General features: G+C 41.7%; 1 protein-coding gene across 13 annotated transcripts; it reads left to right on the forward strand.

The window, feature by feature from the left end:
* The first annotated feature begins 145 nt into the window (after positions 1 to 145).
* On the forward strand, positions 146 to 22,348 carry ARL6IP6 (ADP ribosylation factor like GTPase 6 interacting protein 6). 13 transcript variants are annotated; one of them, XR_006277945.1, is made up of 7 exons: positions 254 to 634; positions 1,206 to 1,259; positions 3,397 to 3,529; positions 14,504 to 14,992; positions 16,478 to 16,633; positions 18,454 to 18,543; positions 20,701 to 20,840. XR_006277945.1 is itself a non-coding variant. In XM_043505124.1 (5 exons), exons 1-4 carry the CDS (start codon positions 301 to 303, stop codon positions 18,515 to 18,517), a joined length of 585 nt encoding a protein of 194 aa, XP_043361059.1. In that variant the 5' UTR covers positions 254 to 300; the 3' UTR covers positions 18,518 to 18,543; positions 20,701 to 20,840. The 13 variants fall into 13 exon arrangements, 2 of the variants coding, with proteins under 2 accessions (XP_038277407.1, XP_043361059.1); XR_006277947.1 differs by having other exon boundaries at positions 16,478 to 16,543; XR_006277951.1 differs by lacking the exons at positions 14,504 to 14,992; positions 16,478 to 16,633 and adding an exon at positions 13,464 to 13,524.
* Positions 22,349 to 22,728: the final 380 nt, after the last annotated feature.

Genomic DNA, 22,728 nt, shown 5'->3' on the forward strand with positions numbered 1-22,728 from the left:
ACGCTTTCCTTAGTCTGCTATTAGCGCGGTCCTCAACCACCCCTCGAGTGCGAGTTGGTAGGGGCCTTGTTACAGACGTTATCTTATCTTCCCCTCCAGCGACATGAGTTGGTACATGCCGCGTTCAGTCTTTTCTGTTCTGTTCCGGGTCAGTAGTTCCTGCTAGTCTCTCCTACCCGCCCCTCCGGGCGGTCGGGTTGGTCGGTGCCTCGTGACGCAGGCGGAGTAAGCGACAACTTGGGCAACCGCGCCTCGGGCTGACTGAGGCTGGTGTTTCGCGCCTCCCGGCCGGGCTGCGCCATGTCGTTGGCTGTGGGCGACAGCGGGCGGCTGGGCAGGTTCAGCAGACGGGGGGCGACCCCCGGGTCGCCCTGGTTGGGGGGCGGAGGGGTGGCTCGGAGTCTGCAGGCCGAGCTGCTGTGGGAGGAGGAGGAGGAGGAGGCGGCAGCGAGCGGTGTCTCTGTGCCCCAAGGCGGGGCCCCGTTGCCGCCGCTGTCCCACAAGCGGAATGGCGTGTTGATGGCTCCGCCGGGAGGGAAACGTTGGCCGGCCCGGGCCTGCTCGGTGCTGTGCTGCCTCCTGGCCGTCTCCGTCCTCGCCTTCCTCCTGGCCATCGGCTGCCTCGTGCTCAAAGGTGAGGGGACCCCTTTTGCCCGCGGTCCCTTCCCCGGTGGAGGATCGGTCCCGCTTGCAGCCGGGAAGCTGAGGCCCCGGGATGTCTGCCCCGGCCACGGAGGGGGACGTTTCTGTAAGGGGGGGGGATTGAACCCCGGTTTCGCCAGTCCGAGCCCAGCGCTGCGGCTGCCGGGGCGCGGGCCTGGCGGAGAGGCGGGAGTGTCGCTTTGGGATACTTCATGTTCTCTGTGTGTGTGTGTATATAAATCTCTCCTCTGTTTTTTCCACCAAATGCATCCGATGAAGTGAGCTGTAGCTCACGAAAGCTTATGCTCAAATAATTTGTTAGTCTCTAAGGTGCCACAAGTCCTCCTTTTCTTTTTGCGAATACAGACTAACACGGCTGCTACTCTGAAATTTGGGATACTAGTAACTTCTGTCTCTGCAGCCCTCTTTAAGGACAGACTACTCGGAGAACCAGCGCTGATGGCCACCCCCTTCGCTGGGTAGACGCGGCACAGTGAGCACCTGCTGGGGTTTTCTGAAATTGCTGTTAGAAAACGCTTCATAACTGATTTCTCTCTCTGTAGATTTGCGCTCTGAGAAAAAGAAGAATGAAGATGGGGTAGAAACTGGCTTGTTAGGTATGCGTTCATATGGTTCGTTCAGGGCTTCTGCAGCTCAAAGGAGGCTAAAAATCACCTTGTCTTAAATAACAGCCATATTGAGTAAACGCTCAGGTTCTTTGCACAACCGGGGGAGCTTGTGACTCAGTTCATTTATTGCTCGGTATGTCTACTTGATGGCTTCGCCTGAGGATAACTATAGCAGGTGATGGAGAGTGCTTTGAATAGCCAGAACCAATCCATGTAGAGCTCACATGGAACTTTTATGTTAAGTACATATTTCTCTGCATTTATTATTTGTCAAAATTGGACTATGGAAGAAATTATTTTACATTTGTTATCTCATAGGTGGAGGGGTGGGTGGTTGTTTTTTAATTCCCCAAGGCTGAAATCTAAGCATGAAAAAGCTGCTGGTTTTATTTTGGTCTATGGCAACACACAACTGGATCTTTCACATTTGGTAGAGACTTTACTTTCCTCAGAGAAAGTTATATTGTCTTGCTTTAAAAATGTCGGTGATGTAAGGAGAAAAAGTTGAGCATTTACTGTCATAACTAGCTGAAAATGATATACAGTGAATGCAGGTGCCTTGTCCTTTATTCTTAAGAACATAACTAGACCCCTGCCAAATTTAAGTTCCATTTTGGTTAATTTTATGGCTATGGGATTTCAAAAATGAAAATTTTCATGATTTCAGCTATTTAGACCTGAAATTTTACTGTGTTGTAATTGATGGGGTCCTGACCCAAAAAGCAGTTGTGGGGGGAGGATTGCAAGGTTTTTGGGGGGTGGGGCATTGTGGTACTGCTATCTCTGCTTCTGCGCTGTTGCCTGCAGAGTTGGGTCCTCAGTTAGCCGCCGTCACTCTCCAGCCACCCAGCTCTGAAAGCAGCACAGAAGTAAGGGTGGCAATACCCTTTAATAACTTTGTGACACCCCCCAACTTCTTTTTGGGTCATAATTCCCAATTTCAGAAATGCTGGTCTCCCTGGTGAAATCTGCATAGTATAGGGTAAAAGCACACACAAGACCAGATTTCATGCTCTGTGAATTTGGTAGTGGCCTAAACATAACATAAGAATGGCCATACAGTAGAAACTCAGAGTTATGGATACCTTGGGAATGGAGGTTATTCGTAACTCTGAAATGTGCCATAATTCTGAACAAGACTTTATGGGCTTCAGCAGGGGAAGGGTGGGGGTTGCAGCTGTAGGGTGTGGGGGCAGTTAGGACTCTGGGCAGGGAGTGCGGCTTGGGGCTTTTGAGCCCTGGTGCTCCTGTGGGGTAGGGCTTTAGACCTTGAGGGAGTCTTGGGGCTTCAGCCCTGCGGCCCTGTTCCCAGCTCTAGCCCCGCAGGGGTGCACCGGAACTTGGGGCTCCCCATGGCTCTGCTCCGGGTTTCAGCCGAAGGAGCGTGCCGGGGCTCAGGCCTTTAACTAGATGGGGCGCGCCGGGGCTGAAACTGCACTCCTCTTGTAGTTACAGTCTCAGCACTCCCCCAGGGTCTAAAGCCTGGAGCTTGTCTTAAATACATAGAGCAATTTTAGATGGTGTTAAACTGAACAGAAACCTTTGCAAAAGTTAAAGTTATGTGATTTAGTTTTGCTGTGAGAGAGACAAGCTTTTGAGCTTACACAGAGCTCTTTTTCAGGTGAAGAGCTTCGTGTAAGCTCAAAAGCTTCTCTCTCTCACAGCAACAGAAGTTGGTCCAATAAAAGATATTACCTCACCCACCTTGTCTCTCTAAATGGTATATGGTTAAGATAAAAACGAAACTAGAAATGTACCATTTTGATTCAGGGATGTAGAACACTTAAGGTATATTGCAAAGCAGCGTTCTGTGGAAAATCTTCTCAAATTTGGTAAAAAAAAAAAAGAAAGGAGTACTTGTGGCACCTTAGAGACTAACAAATTTATTTGAGCATAAGCTTTTGTGAGCTACAGCTCACTTCATCGGATGGAAGTTCCACTGAATGCATCCGATGAAATGAGCTGTAGCTCACAAAAGCTTATGCTCAAATAAATTTGTTAGTGTCTAAGGTGCCACAAGTACTCAGTTTGTATTTGCAAAAAGAAAAAAGAACACGGCTGCTACTCTGAAACCTCTCAAATTTAGTATTATACTTATAGCAACTTTTCTTTATCCCCCATGAAGGATTTTGGGGTCTGTTTATTCTAGCCTTGATGACAGGGCTCTCATGCTGCAGCTTTTCTTGGACGGTGACTTATTTTGATTCCTTTGAACCAGGAATGTTTCCTCCAACTCCACTTTCACCTGCACGATTCAAGTAAGTACTTATTAAAAAATAAATGTAATTGCAAGGATTGGATTGTCAGCCTAACTAGTCACAAGACACAATAAATACAATATGAGCAGTGGCTGTACAAGTTTCATGTTGCTCTCTTAGTGTGCCTTAACTGATCTGAAGGACACAAGAACTGGCAGTTAAATGGGTGCAAGCGTGTCTGGTGAAGAATGTAATGTGGACATATTAAACTGATTCAATTACTGCAGTGACTACATGTCAGCATAATTTAGGTTGACTTAATTTTGTAGTGTAGACTTGCCCTTAGTGAATACTAGATGATAGATTAAGCATTCCAGTCCTTAGTGTACCAATAATAGAGATTTAAAAAAATAAATATTTATCCAATTTAATTAAAATTAGACAGGCTGGTCTTGCCTATCAAAGGAGAGGGTACTGTTTGCTTCAGCTGTAGCTGTTTTGACTACCTATATGGGAAGTAGTCTGCTGAAATCTATTTTGTTTTTAATACACATCTTTACATCAAGTGAAGCAGTCTCCATGGATATGGTAAAGCAAGTTGATGTAGTACTCTGGTAGAGGAGAATTAAGGATTTCTGTAATGAATCAGGCTTATTAAACAGACTACATCAAACTAACCACACATTATTAGACATTTTTGAGTATTTTAAGAGACTCTTGCATATCCACTTTTTAATTTTATTTACATATATAAATGTGTGTGTGGATATATGGATCTTTTTATTTATTTTTTGTTCTTACACTTGGGACAAAATTTGAGGTGTTACTGTAGCATCCAGCTAGTCCTCAAACGTAACCTGAAATGTGAGATATGACTTTGACTGGCATATGAGTCTCATGTGATTTAAGCTTTTGTTTTTAAGTCAAAAATAAACTTGAAAGAAGTTGGGTTGTACTTTTTCATAAGTTTATAGGCATTTGGAAATAAACTTGGTTACTACAAATAAAGGTTATTAAAACTGGAATGATGCGACCTTTCACATACATACTTTAAGATAGTTGAATCTCAACTTTGAGCTCCTCTCTGAAAATATATCAAAGTAAATAGATACTTCTGATTCTGGCTTCTCTTGTGGAGAACTTAGTTTAAAAAAAGAGTTTTTACAGTTGCTTCAGTTACTGCCCAGTCCAATTTGTTTATCTGATATTTCTAACTTTTGTTAGTAGTAATTTAAGCAGCAATAAAATAAGCAATTCCGATCTAGAACTAATGTATTAAGATTAGAATGATTCTGGATTTTTCCAAAACTGTTTAATAATGTCTAGTAAACTGAGCTTTTAAAACTGGCCTGTAAACTGATACCCAGCCTTGCTTCAGTTTCCTGCTTTGAGGCAGGAGTTGAGGTACTCCCTTGGTTTTTGTTTGTTGATCCTCTGACTCCCATTCATGATGATGGTGCATAAATCCTGTCTAAACCCAAGAAGCTGAGGCCACAGCTGCAAATCAAGAAGAGCTTCAAAATTCCTTTGAATTGTTTAATTAGAAAGTTTGCTTGAGAGAAACTCTAATATACAGAAAGAATATCTAACAACCAAGTAGACTGGTTTATGTTATGTTAAATATGGAAATACATTATTTCAAGTAAGAATATTTAATGTTTAAGTTGTGATTTTCTTTAAATGGACATAATGAACTTAAATTCACTTATTTCTGAAAAACTTTATTTACAGTTACAACTGAAATCTGAGTTTTATCCAAATGAAATTATAGAAAATAATCTTTCTCTGGTTTTTATTAGTTGGGTCTTTTCTGCAGCAATATGTAAGATGCATTTTACAATAGGAAAATATGACTAAAACCCCAAAAATTAGCAGAGGAGCTTCATGGCAAGTGTATTACCTGTAACCAATTCTAACTTACCTTTTGAAAGTGGCAAGTGTTGGAGTTGGTGTGTCTCAGCATTTTTATTGTGTGTGTGTGTGTGTGTGTGTGTGTGTGTGAGAGAGAGAGAGAGAGAGAGAGAGAGAGAGAGAATTGACTTTTTTAAAAAAAAATTCTAGTGAAATAAGTTGTCGGGTAAATTTCCTTCACTGTTTAATTTTTTGCCAATTATGGGGGAAAATGTTAAGACACGTTTTCTGAAGAAAACAAAGATACCTATTTAACTGCTACTCTAGACACCACTCACACGCTTTTAATTTTTTGTACACATCATGAAAGGATGCAAGGCAAATGTTTGATCATTTTTAATGTTAAAATATCTGACTGACTGCCTTATTAATATAGCATGTCTTTTTTTTTTTATCCTTTATAAAATTAGCAGCCCTTTATAATAGAGTACCGGGACAATATTTTGTACATTCATGTGGGGTCATAATGTTTCCAGTTTTGAAATAATCTATACTACTGATTAAGTATATTCACCTTTTCATATATTAATTGACTTTTTTGTTTAAAAGGGTAAATATACTAGTAGCTGACTTTCCATAATGAAAGGAGCAAAACATGTATATGCTTTTAAATACAGAACCAGCGGTGGGGGGGGAAGGAATGTTAAAACTGGTTTTCTTGTTATTGTGGAATATTAAGCTAATTAGAATGGAGTTAACTTCATTTGCGTGTTTGGTTTAAAACTTTTTTTTTAAATTTATTGTTGGAAATCTATTTAAATTCATTAGATATAAAAATGAATTTTAAACATTTCCAATAGTAATCTGTGTTTAAAAAAAAACAAAACTTACCATCAATATTTTTATTTTTTTTATTTATATAAGTAAAAATAAAAATCTTGATGGCACGTTACTCTTTTTTAAATTGGACTGAGAACTTTACAACCTTTATATTCACATAAATTTCACAATTTCAAAAAATGGCAGATAAAGTAATGCATTTTGTAATGTGGCCAGCAGGGTGGGTGCTTGCACACAAAATAGCTTTTATACCCGAAGGGTGATAAGTGTCTCCTCTGTGGCGCTTCAGGGTGTATTCACCTGGAAATTCAGTACCCAAACCAAGAGCACCTGGTTGGAAAAACCTCTTTAAAAATGTATTTTAGAACTCTTTAATCCTAGCAAAATACTATTAAATATCACTCCTTAATTCTGATTGTTTTAAATAATTTTTTCAGTGTAGATAAAAATGGTTGAGTCCAAAGTCTTTAAATTTAAGGAACTTCTCGATGTATACTGAAAAGAAAATGTTTAAAGTATATATTATATACAGTAGTAATTGTAAAATACTAGTTTGTCAGTAAAAAATTACTTCAGATTTAATTCAGACACCTTTTGGAAAATCTGGTGTTTGGATGCAAGATTTTAACTTTTTTTTGGTAAGAATCTACCTTGGAAAGTTTGTAACAGCATTAAAAAAAGGGTTTTTTGCAGCTAGACTCGGGACTGATTAGAGGACAGGGCCAGCACCTACCCCCTGTCTTGTGCTTCTGTTGTGGTGTAAGCAGCTTCTTTATTTACACCTCCGAACTCTTCTTCAGGAATCATAAGTACTTTAAGTTTGTTGCAATAATTGGACCTACAGATTTACCCAAACTGTGAGCTCAACTGTGTAAAAACAAAAAAGTGTAATGTTTTATAAACTTGTAATAACCTATAACCAATGTTGATGGGATAATGTGCAAAAGAGACTAAATTAGTCCAAACAAAAAGGCCTACTGATATGATTCAAGGATTGTTAAGATTATGCCTAATAAACAAGACCACGATGAGACCAGAAATCAGTGAACTGAAATTGGTATGTCAGAAACTAGGCCTAATTGGTGGACAAACCAGTGAGAGGACATGCGATTCCACTATCCATCTCTCTGTTTTGAGGTCTGTGATGGGGTAGACTAGGCCCTGAGATCCCCTGCTGGAGGCCTCATGGCCCTGCCACACCATGCCCCAGAAAAGGGCAGTCTCCTCCAAGTGGCCTAGAGTCATGGCATGGCATGCAGCCAGTCAGAGATGGGCTGCAGGGAGCACCCAGCAGGCCCATATAAAAGGAGCTGCAGTGCAAAGCGGAGATCAGTTCCTTGCTGGAGCTGGACGGGTGTGTAGGCTGTGCCTGGTTGGCTGAGAGAGCTACAGGACCTCAGACAGAGCAGTCCTGGCAGAGACTGGGGGTGGGAGGACGGGATAGGAAGGAGTTCCAGGCTGGCTGCTGGGACTCGGCCAGGCCCAGAACCTGAGGTAAAGGTGAAGAATGAGCTAGGGAAGTGGCCCAGGGAACTGTGGCAGCAACACGGCTTAGTTGAAGGACACGACAGATGGCTTCTATCTATAAGGTCCCTAGGCTGGGACCTGGAGTAGAGGATGGGCCTGAGTTCACTCAACCAGCCACTGCGTGAAAGTGACCTGGACTTTGATACAGCCCAGAAGTTGAACTGAACTCTTCTAGTGGCCCAGCTGAAGAGCTGGGGCCAGAAAGGCCCAAAGAAGTGAAGAATCTCAAGGGGCGGAGCCTTGGGGGACATGTCCCCATACCAGGGCCAGGACTGCTTGAAGAGAGGGATAATTTGAGGGAGCTCAGAAGGGGCTGATAGACAATTTGGACCAGGGTACTGCGATAGGCCCTGCTGCACTGACTGAGGAGTGAGCCCAGGAATAGGGCTGCAGATAGAGACATTACTGAGGGCGTTGAGATAGGCCTGGTTGGACTTGTATCATGGAAAGGGTTTGATTTTTAGCTCACATAAGACTGTGTGACTCGGCAGGAGGGTTGGGTTGCTGAAGACTCACCACAAAGCAGAGAGAAAGTGCAGGCACATGCAGTCAAACAAGGGGGTGCTTGCAAGAGGTTAGTGGCACCCCATTACCGGGTCCTTAAAGAGAGATTTTTTTTTTTTTTTTTTGGAGAAAAGGTTTACCATGATGGCCACCACCCCCACCATCTTCTGGAACCCAGCGTCTTTGTCATCGTGATCCTAAGAGATGTCCTGACAAGACTGGGCCAGAGAGAGTCCCACAGATGACATCACCACCTCTGCTGGCTCAAGCAGAATCCCAGCCACCAGCTGGGATGTAAGAGTGTCTCCTTCCTTCCAATACATGTTCTTTTCCTTCCCTACCTTATTTTTTCTTTCCTATCCCTCTCCTTTCCCTTCTTTCTCATAAGAGCCTGGCTTAGCCAGCCAAGATGGCATATTTTGCAACACTGTTGTATGCCTGTGACCAGAAAAAACTGCGAAAAGCAGTGCCCTAGACAGTCCAATGCTTATGGATTTGCCAGCTCTCGGAGTGGCTGATAGACATGTGCTCTGCCTGTGTTTTTCCAGCAGTGAGGTTGCAAGTGAGAATCAGCACCAGAGACAAGCTTTTTCTGTCTTTGTTGTTCTTCTATCTTTCCTCTGGTATGTTAGTCTTAGGAAATGAAGCTGTCCTCACTGCTGTTAACTGGTCACAACTAACGTCTCTTTTCCCTAAAAATGACAGTTATTACTGTCTAAGACTGTAAACCAAAGATTTTTTTTTCCTTTTAAAAACTCGCTAGCTAAAAGGAAAGGAGAGAACAAGGGATGTTGTTAAAATGAAAGCCTTATTGTAGTAATTTACATTTAAAATGCTTTAAGACAGAACATTTATTAAAGGTTAAAAGGATGTTTAATGGTATGTTTGCCATGGTACTAAGCAGGCTGAGGTCTCTCTATACCAAACCTTGTTTAAAACTGTTTAGTGTTGGACAGTAACTGGGTTATATTAACACCATTGATTCTCTGAGCCCATGTGTTCCATATAAATGAATAAAACAGTTTCTTTCCTAAAGCACTGTGAAATTGAGAATGAATACAATATTAACTGTTCCTTTTATAGTTCTAGAGAACCACCTCTGCATGGAATAGGGTTCTTCAAGCTATGAATTAATGAACAGATGTCGTATGGCTGATTATAATAGAACTAAAGAGAGGGGTGGTTATAACAAAAACATGTTCATTTTTGAGCACCAGAAACATTTTACATGCTGAGTTTAGCCTAAATTTTTAGTTGATACACTTGGATGCCTCTAAGTGTTCAACTTAAGACACACAAGGCCCTGTTTGTAGTGGTGCTAAACGTCCATAACTTCCAGCAAAGTGTATTGAAACAGTTGGTGCTCATCACATCTGGAAAATCAGGCCCTTAGTGTCTCAAGTGGGGTAATGAAAAATGGAAGCATCTGAAATGTTTTTGAAAAATTAAGACTTTTGCTCCTTGGAGCCAGTAGTTCTGGAGCTGCTACCATTAATGCTGGGAGGAATTGTGGCTGCTTGCCCACAGGATTTACTCTTGTGGGAATTCTGTGCCAAAAAAATTAAAATTCTGCACCAAAAACTATGCACACAGTATTTTAAAATTCTGCGAATTTTCTTTGTCAATAAATAAATGTCTCCAGCATGGCAGGGGGGAGCACAGGCCACTGATTGCATTGAGATGGGAGATCACCCTGAAGCCTGCACTTCCACCAGTTCAGGGACTTGGTAGTGAGGCTGCATCTGACTCTGACGCAGGGCAAGGGCTGGTTCTGCCCCAGAAACATCCCAGGGCTCTGCACCAGGTGCACAGGGTGTGGGTGGGCAGGTTCAGCCCAGCAGTATCCAAGTGTAGAGGGGCTTGATGTGGGTGGATCCACGTGTGGGGTGGGAGGTTTCTGTGTGGGGCAATCTGGGTAGGAGTGGCTCAGTGGGAGATCTGGATGCACAGGGGCTCGTTGGAGTATTCTGGGTGCAGGGGCAATAGGACTCAGCAGGGGATCCAGGTGAAGTGGTTGGGTCTCAGCATGGGGGTCTGAGTGTGGGGAGATGGGGCTTGACGGGGTTGGTGTGGGGGACTTGCAGAGAGGGGGGGCAGGGGGCTTAATGCAGTGGCCTTCCAGGTGCAGCTGGTTGGGGATCAGTGGGGGTTTGGATGTGGGGGGCCTTGTCAGAAGGGTCCAGTGTAGTGGGGTGGGGGCTTGTCAGGGTGAGGGTTCGATGGGCCTGCTTAATGGGGGAGCCCAAGCTGCTGCCACCAAGGGGATGCCACATGCCGAGCTACCACTCCTCCCTCTCCCCCCCCCCACTTGATTCCCGTATTCCCTTTTCTTCTCCATCCCCCTGCCCTATTCCATCCCCACTGCCTCTTACCCCTCCCACCTTGCCGTAACCCAACCCCATCACGGGCATTCACTGTTGCACAGAAAACAGGAAGGTTCCCAGCACACACAAGGGGACCATGACTGGCACTAGGACCCAGGATGTGGTGTTCAGCTGCAGTCAGTGGAGCCCAGACACAGCCTCTTTCAGCTGTGCAGCTCTGCCCTTGCAGAAATGAGGGAGGGGTAGTGGCACGTAACCCTGTGGTTCTTCCTCCCCCCCCCCCCCCCCCCGCCTTGCCTCTGCTTGGATTCAAGATTTCTCTATTTACTGCTGATATAAAATATATTTCTGAAACCCAAGAACTAATCAAACAAGTAATCCCCATTTTTTACTATCACCTGCCTTCTATGAACACTGCAGTATTGGTTAAAAATAAATCTTGAAAACAAAAGGGAAATAGTTGTGGTAGATTAACTTCAAGAGATCCAGGGTAAATCAAAGAAGCAAATGGGATCTAGTTTAATACCATGAAAAAATGTTTTATAAAGCTTTGAAGTCTTTAGACACAGGAGGTGATGGAAATGATGGGTTTTGTTTTTTAAAAAAATAACGGCTTGCTATTTTATTTTACATCTTCTGTATGTGAGAACTCTTAAGCTTGGCTTGGCTGTAATATGATTGAAAGGACAAATAATGAAGCTAAAGATGAAAGAGCAAGAATAAAAAGGCCAGAGCAAGCGACAAGACACTAGAGCCGTACTCTTTTAATCAAGAATGGTGGTAGTAGTAGTAGTAGGAAAATAAATTAAAGATGATATGTGGACATTTTACTTATGTCCAAGGAGAAACCCTTTGTAAACTGAAGAGAACCAACCCTACAAGGTTTCTGCCCCAACCCCCGTTTGTTTTTTTTTGTGTTTTGTTTTGTTTAGAAAAGCCCTTCTAAACTACAGTCTAGTTCAGGGGTTCTCAAAATGCATTGCACTGTGACCCCCTTCTGACAACAAATTACTACATGACCCCAGGAGGGGGCACCAAAGCCTGAGCCCCGCTGCCCGGGGGAGAGGGGGAGGCTAAAGCCTAACCTCCACCACTCCAGGCCAAAGCTGAAGCCCAAGGACTTCAGCCCCAGGCAGAGTGCCTGTAACCTGAGTCCCACCGCCCAGGGTGGAAGCCCCCTCAGGCTTTGGATTTGGCCCCAGGCAGGGGGCATGGGCTTCAGCTTTGGCCCTGGCCCCAGCAAGTCTAAGCCAGCCCTCGTGACCCTGCTAAAATGGGTCATGACTCACTTTGGGGTCCTGACCCACAGTTTTGAGAACCGCTGGTCTAGTTAACATATCTAGTATGAGGGAAATGTTTAAAAAGAAAAAAAAAAACCCTAAAGAATAAATTAGGCAAGAACTTCTGCGGTTCAGCTTGATTACTGTCTAAGCATAGGCTGTCTCCTTCAGGAGGAGAAATTCATTGCTTGGTAGATTGTATGCTATTTCTACAAGACTAATACAGCATTGGTATGGATTCTGATTTACTTTTTGGAGTATGTTTTCTTGATTTCTCAATGCATCATGATATGAATCCGCTAACTGGGGTCTTCTCTGAAACCTAATGATTGCATGTTAAGTTTAAATTTAGTTTTCTTGTTATCTTGTGCTGGGAGGCCATGGACTTTGAGGATCATATGCACAATTTGAAGCAACTAGAGTTCTGATTGAAGAGATGAGAAGCTGCTTGTATTCTTACCTTGCATGGATTTTGTTTGTGTAAACAAAAGCTATGATAAAGACCAAAAGTTATACTCCCAAATAGATGTGACAAGGAACTACTTTAACATTAAACATTACTTTGTTGTATTCATTCCTTCAGGTAATCGCTTTTGTGAACTTTGACATCTAAGTTAGATCAGCTCCAGACTAGTCTTCTGCATCTTTGTAATGTGCTAGTCCTAGGCTTTCACAGTCTCATCTAGTTTTTGATAAGGATGCTCTTGGTTTCCTTGAGGCCCATCATCTGTAGTTCGTGCTGTTGCCCATCTTAGTTCTTTAAAACATAAGGTGTGCCTGACACTATTAAGAGATCTTATCAATACCTTATTTAACACAGTCGTCCTTAAATATGAAGAATTGTGCTATTCTGTGTCTATTCTTTTTGGAGTTTAGATAGCTTTGGTCACGTTCGTACACCAAATTGGGGAAAATTTTTCCCTTTTCCCTGAAAAGACAGCCTGGTAATGTTTCTGCTTTTTGAATTTCTGATACTATGTATGTATGTGAACATACCCTGTTTGAAAGCTCTTTGATATTAGAATCATTGGGCTCTAGGTTTTTTATCTCTGCGCATGAAAACTGTAAGTGTTCTAAGAGATTAAAAGGAGGCTGAGGCAATCGTTTTGCTGTGCTAAAGTTACACAACTGCCTAGAAGATAAGGGGAGTGGCTAGAAGTGAGTTGGTGGAGTTATGAAGTGTCGGAGGGCTTGGTTTGCTAGAATCTAGTAACTTCTGGAAGGTAGGCTGGGCATTTGATTTCCTTGTTGAATTTGCAGAGGTTTGTTTCTCATTCTAACTGTAGACTAATAGTTTCCACCCTACAAATGAGTGGTAGGTGTCTAGTGATTTTTCAGCCTCAGATGTACAAATCTGTAGAAAACGGGAGTCATGACCATGTTTAATTTTACGGTAGAAGAATTAATTAGTAAAATGGAAAAGATTTGTACTCATTTCAAGATTGTTGCAAATGTTCTGGCTTTTTAAGATCAAATGTGCCACATTACATGAAACTTTACCTATTGCAGTGGGAAAAGCTAATGGGATGTTTGATCTTTGCCATTTCCTGGGTGTCTGTGACAGAGACTGCTCCTGAATTTAGATGATTTTTGAAGATCTGATTGAAGGACTGTTACAGGAATGTCATGGATACATTTAGATGACAGTGGCAAAATATTGTCTTACAGATTGTAATGGGATAAGGATAGATGCTGCAAGGAAAGACTTCACCTTGAAAAAGTTTTTAAGGTAAATTTTCCAAACTTCCTAAATCCCATTTTCATAAGTGACCTATGCTCCTAAACCTCACTGAAAGTCACTGGGACTTACGCTACTGAGTCCTTTTTTTTAAATTTTACCCCTAATCTTTTTTTGCAAACATAGCACATAATTAGCAGCTTGGGAAAATGTTTCCACATATGGGAAAATGTTGTTAATGTTCTATATCTGAAAAGAGTATTGTGTTAAAGTTGCTGAAGATGCCATCCTTAAAGTGTGATGTCCTCAAAATGATGTTTAATTGCACTGGGGAATTGCCTGCAGAGTGAAATAATAGATAAATGGAAAAGTTAATTGATTGTAGAAAATGTGAGCCAAGTAAGCACTTTTCCATGTGTTCACTATCTCAGGTATTTCTGTTCAATATGAATAAATTTGGCTTAATATCTGCTTTAATCTTTTAACTTTAATATATATTATTTCTACCACTAGTTATGAAATCTTTATTGAATAGAGGAAAAACTTAATTTTGTATTGCCTCTAGAGTTTTTTTTGTCTCGTATTTTTCCCTGATATTCAAGTGTGTAGACCAGATTGGCAATCCATATGGTGTCACATGGGAAATTAAATCAGTTGGACAGTGCCAAGTGTTATTGGTACACCTGCTTGAATTTGACACTGTTCAACAATAATGCAGCATTGCTTATTACACAATGGAAGATGTCTTAGAAAGTTTGGTCTGATACAAAAATATGTCAAAACTAAAAATTGATATGTTTTCACACTTGTTCTCATCTTTTGATTTAAATACTTAAATGTGATGAAAGCTTTTGTAATGCATCTCTTTTTGCATTGTAAGAAGCAGCATGTGCTCTAGTCCATCCACTTTTAAATAGTCATTCCTTGCTTGTGATGAGCTACTGTTGTATTAACATGGCTCAGAAATACAGTTACCCATTCATGGAAGTCCTGCTAGAAGTTCAGCACTCCTCTTCTTGTTGTGTTTCAGTCACCATATGGACAACATGGGGACCAGAGCACCAGTCACAGACTTGGCACTTTTTCTTCTGTGCTGCCTTGTCTCAGACAGAGAAGGGAGTTGAGCACCTGCATGTTAGACATAGAGCCAGGTTATGTGTCAGTGGGGGCCTACTGCTATGCTTGTAGGGGGAGAAGAAGAGAAGGGACACCCTAAGAAGTGACCCTGACCTTCCAAAAACTTGAAGGAGAGAAGAGTACAACCTTCCCAAAAATCACTGTTCTTGCATCCAGTGGGTTTTATGCTTTAATCCGTCCAGTTTATCTCCAGGGCATAAGAGGAGACTTAATAGGGATAGAGGGAAACTTGTGAAAGTAGCAGCAATAGGGCTTGGGGCATCTGAACATGCACTTATTTATTTCATCTGACCTCAGCCTGGGTGTGTGATAATGGCACTCGCTTCACTGCAGTGAATCAAGGCACCACCACTGAAGTTTCTCTCCGCCAACACCAGCAAAGGTGAGGGCTCTGCCAAGTATTTGGATGTAGGTGTTTTGAAGTCATTAATACAGAACAGTATCCTCGGATTAACTTCCATGATGCCATGCAGCATATATGCTGTGTCTCTTCCCAGGAGAATAGATCTTCCTCTTCACCCACTTCTCTAACTTGTCTGTCAATGACACTGTCTTACATAGACACACTTACTTACCTGTCCACTCCCTTGCCTGTGTCTGTGCACACGCTCATACATGGGGATAGAAAAATTTGCCAGATGCCTAAATATCAGAGGACTGAACAGGATTGAGGGCTTCTAGCCTCTATTTAAAATTGACTGGACAGTCCTGGGTTAAACTATAGTGTCCCTAGGGAGTTAGCTCAGCTCCTGTGGTGCTACAGATTTCAGATCAATAGGGTGAAAGTTAACCTTTACGGTTCTCTTAGACTGGGAAATACTGTGGCGCACACAAAGAACAAATAGTGATGGCAAACACTGTTACAAATAAAAGAAAATCATTTGTATTTTAAGTTACACAGAGACACACGCACACACCTACACAAGTGGAGAGAGCACAAGCAATAGCCAATGTTGTAAGCATACTCACATACCCAAAGATATTAGTCTAGTGGGTCTCTCAACAGGTTGTCATTGATCGAGGGGTGGTTTCTGCTGGGTCTTCCCACTTTAGCCCAACCAGGGAACCTCTTATCTTGTTCTGACCATGCCTAACTCCTTATGCATATGCATGACAGTTCCAGCCTTCCTTTTCATTATCTGTACTTCTACACCCCATAAATTCTGAGGTGCCTTGCTTATGTCAACCTGTTTCCAGAGTAACCTGTGGTCAGAACAGAACTTTCCATAATGTTACTATCATGTGTCTTGCAGTGTGGACAGGTACATTGTGACTTATTTTCCATAACATCACCTATTGGCCCATTCTTTACGGTAATCATGTGGTTTTATTGGCATAGGGTTAGTCTTAGATCATCCACTCATGTCAAGCCTCCTTAAGCCTGAGGCCTAGTGTGGCTAAGCTGAAATCTTACAGGCTTTAGTCTGTTGGCTTTGCATTACAGCCTTGCTTTACTTATATACCTAATTGTCTATCTTCTACTCCCATAGTCCTGTTTTACTTGTATCTGTTCATCACACATTGACTACATATAAGATAATATGTGAGTGATACTGTGAATTAATTGGCTATAAACTCCTTTGTCCAGGAAAAAGCCACGCTTACCCCTCACCATTCCAAGTTGCTTGCAAATAGAGTATGCTGGGACTTGTATTAGGGTGCTGTTTGTGGTCCCCATGTAGGGCTCAGTTTCCAATATTTGTTTACTAATAGGTGTCTACATTTGAGACTTCCCAGCAGCTGCGGGGGGGGGGGGGGGTCACTGCTACCTTCTATCTGTGTCTTCATTTGGGGTGTCCAGTAGGAGAGTGAAAATTGTTCCAGTTGTTGTCAGGATTGGATTTTTTGTTTGTTTTTTTAACTGTAGCAGCTGGAACTTCATAAGCATCGGGAAAGTCTCCGTGGTCAGTTTTCACCGCAGAGTGGGCAAATGGTGAGCAGTAGCAGGGGCACTGTTTGTAGATATAAAAAGATGCTACTGTATAGTATGGGCTTGCATTCAATTCATCTTTGAGACTGAGAGGTAGGAACTTTCTGATGAAAACTTAAGGCCAAATTCATAGGCTGCTTAATTGTCCTGCCAGCTTATGGAATTCACAGCCTAGAGTTGGGTGCCCAGGCTCCATACAAGACATGGGGAGTTAGGCATCTAAGAAAGATTGACTAAAACCACTGTGCAAGTGTAGAGCTGCCTAAGCTAGGCAGTAAGAAGTGCCAAAGAGAGGGATGGGGCCTAAGTCCCCTGCCTCAAAGGGAGTTAAGCGCCTAACTCTGGGCTTCAGGGAGGCACTTAACGGCTTTGAATTCACAGCTGTGAACCCTCTTCTGGTAAACGCCTGAGCCAGAAAAGCTTTTTCTCAAGAAAAACAGGAGGTGGTAGTGGTTATTCCAGTTCCCTTATAGCCAGTAGCCCAGTGGTTAGGGCACTGGCCCAGGATGTGGGAGACATGCGTTCAGATCTCAGTTCTGCCTTTGGAGCAGGGACTTAAATCCAGGTCTTCCTAGGTGAGTACCTTAATCACTGGGCCATTAGGTAATTCGAGGTTGTATGGTTGGGGTGGGTCTCAGTGTCTCCTATTGGAGCTATTCCACTGTTAATTTAAAAAACAAACAAACTGGTAATTGGAGCAGGGACTGGAACCTGAGCCTCCCAGGTGAGTGCCCTAAGCACTGGACTAGTCAGTCTCTCTGGCCTGTATTATTCTTGTTGTCTCTCTAATGATTTGTTTCAACTGCTAATTAAAAACACTTTGTTTTAAGAATGCTGGTGGTCAGTATCGCTGGTCTCAGATTCCCAAAGAATCACGTAGGTGCTCAAACAGAGGTGGACCTGCCTGGTAACGAGGGGTTGTTGTACAAGGATAGTGCACCCAAATCCCAGTCTGAGTAGAATTGTAAGATTCCATCCTGAGGCAGGTAAGGGCAAGAGCCTCAAGACCTGAGACAGGTGCCCTGAAAGAACAGAAAGGGGACAGAGGTGCAACTAACCTCCTAAATATGACTACATTTATAAATAAATTGCATTTACTGAGATGAGCTGCAGAGCTTTGCTCAGTGTGTGCCACACAAAATATGTTAAAAGAAAAGCAGTACTTGTGGCACCTTAGAGACTAACAAATTTATTAGAGCATAAGCTTTCGTGAGCTACAGCTCACATCCGATGAAGTAAGCTGTAGCTCACGAAAGCTTATGCTCTAATAAATTTGTTAGTCTCTAAGGTGCCACAAGTACTGCTTTTCTTTTTGCGAATACAGACTAACACGGCTGCTACTCTGAAACCTGGCAAAATATGTTGTGTAAGTAGACTGTATTGTAATGCAAGTGCAGGGATGGACAGTATTAAACCTGTGCATGCAATCTTAATTCATGCCTTTCAGTTACAGTGCAACTTCAGCATTCTTTTAACATAGTCATAATTTATCATCCTTGTATCTTTTGTTTTGGTATTTCACTATAGAGGAACTTTGGAAAGCATTTGATAGACTCTTCAGGCTTTGTTTCATTTTTACAGTGCACTTGGCAAGGTTAACCTGTTAAGGAGACAAAATTGTATTTTCTGAAGATTTTATTTCAGGAAAACTTGATCAGTTGCAGGTAGATCTGTGACTTAGTTCAATTAGAAAAGGAAAGTAATTAGTTCTGAGAAGTATTATAATTTGGATACTTCACTTAGATTTGACCCTGGCACAGCCACATGTTTTCTGCAGTTAACGTAGAACTGTCACTTTGTGTTGTCCTAGAGTCTTTACAAAGTACTAACCTGACACTTCTAAATGCTTAAATATATTCTAAGTCTCTAAAATAAATTGTTTTCTATTTTAATTATTCCATGCTACTCTCTAGCATGCTGGACCTAAATTCTGCACCAACGCTGCTTGTTTTCTGCTTCAAAATTCAGAGTTCTTAACTATCTGTGGAAAAGAATAATACAATGTGGGTTATATTCCTTGTGATGCTGAATCGCTTATTTTGGAATGTTTCAATTTATTCTCTGCTCAAATTTTTAAATTTTTATTGTGCCATAGAATTGTCTTGATAACTCGTACTGCATATTGTCTGCCAGAGGAAAAGCTAAATAAGGCTTGTGCACCCTGGGAGGGAGCTTTTGCATTTGCTGGCACCCAGTAAGGGATGATAAGTGGCTGTAATGAGTGGGGTTTTAGGGAGAGGGTGTGGCTGTCATCAAACACTCTCAGCTGTTGCACCAGCCAGAGTGAGCATGGTTGATGGTAAACCACTAATTTCCATCCCAGCAGCCTTTAACTACAAACAGCTCTACTGACTATTACCTTGAGTCCCACAGTGAGGAATATGCGGGTTAGCTGGATATAACTGGTAAAATGATCATCTGTTAAATCATTGTCACTTTACATTATCATCAAGTTTTTTAGTTAGTGTTACATTGAGACAAATAGGGCCTTTCATACCTCGAAGTTTGTTTCCGTTTGTAGACTCAATTAGCACTGCACAGTTTTACATATGGAAGGCTAGCTTCAGAATCATAAAAGATAACAGCATACACCTCTACCCCGATATAACACGGTCCGCGGAAGACGACAAATCTCACCGCATTTTATATGAAACTGCATTATATCAAACTTGCTTTGGCCCCCTGCTTCTTGTCCCCTGACCTCACCCTCCAGAGACCTTAAAGGCCCCATCCCTAATCACCTCCAGGACCCCACCCCCTACCAAACCCCCCTGTCCCCGACTGTCCTGACCCCTATCCACACACACCCCTGCCTCCTGACAGGCACTCACTGGCAGCGGCGGGAAGTGGAGCAATGTGGCCCCAGCCCGCTCCACTCCACCAGCTCCCAGCCGCGGCACTCCACTTTCCGCCACCGGTGAGTGTGAGGAGGTTGGGGAAAGGATGCCCCCACCCCGGCACTCACCGGTGGTGGGAAGCGGTGGGCCACGGTTGAGAGCTGGCAGAGTGGAACAGGCTGGGGCCAGGCTTCTCCACTTCTGCTGCTGCCGGTGAGTGCAGGAGGGATCTCTCCCACGAGCGACTCGGCCGGGACAAGGGAAGTGGAGCAAGCTGCTCCTGGCCTCCCGCTAATCACCCAAACCACTCTGGGCCTGCGGGGCCCCCAAAAGTGCCCCCCCACAGCTCCTGCCTTCCAGACCCTTGTGGGGGAAGCCTGTTTTACCCTGTTGTGTGTGAACCCATGTTATATAGGGTCACATTATATCAGGGTAGAGGTGTATTTTAAATGAATGCTTAGACTTTTGTGGCAGAATATATTTCTGGTTATATTATACAAAGATTGCATTAACTGTACTTTGTAAATTAGAAAGATCCAGTGGCTGCAGAGCTACCTGTTTGTAGTAATAAGCATACTACTACTACAGCCAGAAAAGTGGGAGGTGCGGGTAGGGATTTATAGACTTCTGTTTTTTGTCAATATTTGGTGACCTGGTTTAATGCAAATTTTCTTCCCCGCCTTTGGTTCAGCTTTAGATAGAACTTGTATGATAGGCTGAAAAATACTGCCAATGATGTATAAGCTGTTCTTTGGCAAAGATGGTTTTGGTGAATTCTTAATCTGCTGATGCTTCTTGGAAATCCTAGAACGTCTTTCAATGTAGATTAAATTCTGCTTATCCCAGTTTTGTCTTCTGTTATTGCTTAGGGACACTTTAGTTAACAATGCGTCTTCCCCCCCCATCCCCCCCCAAAATCAACAAAAACAAACGTGCACACACACCCAGGATATTTGCTTCTTAAAATTAGGTGTATTTCAGTCTTTATGCCCAGTCAGTTCTCTGTAGTCTGAGCAGAGAGGTAAACAAGGATGCTTGTTATAAGGTTTTTGTGAATTTTGGGCAGAAATTCAGTAGGAGCCCAACAGAATCTAATTTGCTTCTGATAGTCCCAACCCCCTGAAAAGCCATCAGATAGTGCGTGATCACGCACTATCCTAAGCCTGTCTTGAATTGTAGACCTAGATATCACTCTCCAATCCTCTTAAATAGTTTATTGCTTTAAGGTTTTTATGGTTCTAAATATACCTTGGGTAACTTCCTTGTGAGTTCTGATTCTTACTGTTTTTGTTGGATTAATTAGTATTCTGTTACTCTCTCCAGGAGACTGACCGGGCATTCCTTCCACATGGGCTATAGTATGGCAATACTGAATGGCATTGTGGCAGCTCTCACCATAGTATGGTGCCTCATTTGAATCCTACGCTGGGTCGGTGGTGGTCTTCAACAGTTCAAGATGCACACAGAAACTACTATAAACTGTCCAGTCTGCTTTTTTTACAACACTGTGGAATGACATTTCACATTTCAAATAGAAATGTCTACCATTCACTGTATGTTTCAGATTTATAGACTAATCTTTGGGTTCATATTTATAGGGTGTTTGCTTGAGTTGCATTAAGAGTGGGGGGAGGGGAAAATGCTATATAGGCAAAATGGGAATTTGTCTTAGAACAAGAAGAAATATTTACAAATTGAAAATGTTTTAAATCCCTGGGATGACACTTTTTGATTCCTTTATACAGTAGTAGCATTCTTATCTGCACTTCCAGCTATACTACAGAGTACAGATAAACATGACACTTATGAATTTAACCATATATTTAAAATGTACAGTGTTGCTAATAATAAAGGCCACTAACTCTTTTCTACTGTACATGCTATTTAACTTATACTTGGCCTAAGTAGTGAAAACTAGATTGACTTTTGCTAGTCTAGTAAATTTTATACTCTGGTTTGCCAGCATTCACACAATACTTGTTTATAACACGGCAGAGAACAATTTATTTAAATATTTAATTAGATTTTTTTAAAAAAAAATCAAAGTATTTCATTTCATATTAGCTTTTATAAACTATCCCCTCCTTGTTTTGTAAACAACTTAAAACTTTAGCCTAAATCACGTGATAGTGTTTTTACTTGGGAGTAATGCAACTTTATGCTGCAACTACTGTATATACAAAAAAAAATTTCACTAAGAATGTGTGGAAACTTCTCCACTTTGTGCCATTAAAGTATAGAAAATATTGCCTAATCTTTTTACATAGTAAATAGAGCTATAAAATCAGTTTCCAGTATCTGCAGTAGGGTGCCTCACTGAAGAACTGCAGGAGTTATTTTTATGGCTTTTTGCATCTTTGTAATGTATGTAACTGATCAGCTTCTTAAAATATTTTTCTTAATCTCTTAAAAGGATCAGGAGTCTACAAAACAGTTAAACTACAATGGCATAAGTGTTGGAATTTCATTTGTCTGTCTTATTTTGCTTCACATGCATCTTTGAAGTGTATGGATATTTTAAGATGTATATTGGTTGTATTCTGTAATTAAAATGCTTATAAAGATTATTAGAGTATCAAACTCCTGTAAAAGTATAAAAAACCCAGATTAATTTCCAGATTACAAGTTAATTTGTATAACTTGAAAAATTAACATCCTGTAAAATGTGCAAATCGGCAGTTCAGTTTGACTGGATTTAAACAAATCAGAATGATCACTTAAAGTTGACTACACTTTTAAAATGTATGTATTGTTTACATATAAGATTGTGCATGTTTAGTATATTAAAGATGAACCAATTCCTTTTTCTAGTATATTAAACAGATATTGATATTGAATTCAGATCTTTTCATGATGTAAACCTACACATGCACAAATAGCTTTAGTCAAATGCAATGTTTCCTTTTTTACATTAAACAGAAAACAGTTTAAGATCCAAGCACTTGTTAATAAATTTTTTTTACATTTTTAACCAATGTTCTTATTTGTATAGTACTCCATTGATTCACAAATGTGCCTTCAGATGTATTCATAAATTGAATTATTAAGGTTTCCCACCACCTCCTTCATTGGATGAGCTTTTCTCCATCACATCTGTGCAACCCTTAGTTAAGCCTGAAGTCAATCTGGTTTCATTGGTGTAATAGCAGGATTGATATAATTAGACAAATTAAGTCCATGTGGGAGGTGGTGCAACTCTACTGATGTAACTGGAGTCTAGTGCTGAATTTGTCCCTATATCTTAGTCTTCCATCTATGAAGTGGATACTTCTTGAAATCATTTGGGAACTTTCCTCCTAGTAGTAATGTCACAAGTGAGTTAAGATTCTTCTCTTTTCTACACCAGATCAG

Source organism: Dermochelys coriacea, chromosome 11 (assembly GCF_009764565.3).
Source record: "Dermochelys coriacea isolate rDerCor1 chromosome 11, rDerCor1.pri.v4, whole genome shotgun sequence".
In the NCBI taxonomy this organism is placed as follows: domain Eukaryota; kingdom Metazoa; phylum Chordata; order Testudines; family Dermochelyidae; genus Dermochelys; species Dermochelys coriacea.

Excerpts from the sequence above, each read along its gene's own strand:
- ARL6IP6 (XM_038421479.2), top strand. The coding sequence starts at position 301 with ATGTCGTTGGCTGTGGGCGACAGCGGGCGGCTGGGCAGGTTCAGCAGA. Across the intron at positions 1,260-3,396 it reads GGTAGAAACTGGCTTGTTAG|GATTTTGGGGTCTGTTTATT; the intron begins GTATGCGTTCAT and ends TCCCCCATGAAG. Across the intron at positions 3,530-20,700 it reads CTTTCACCTGCACGATTCAA|GAGACTGACCGGGCATTCCT; the intron begins GTAAGTACTTAT and ends TACTCTCTCCAG.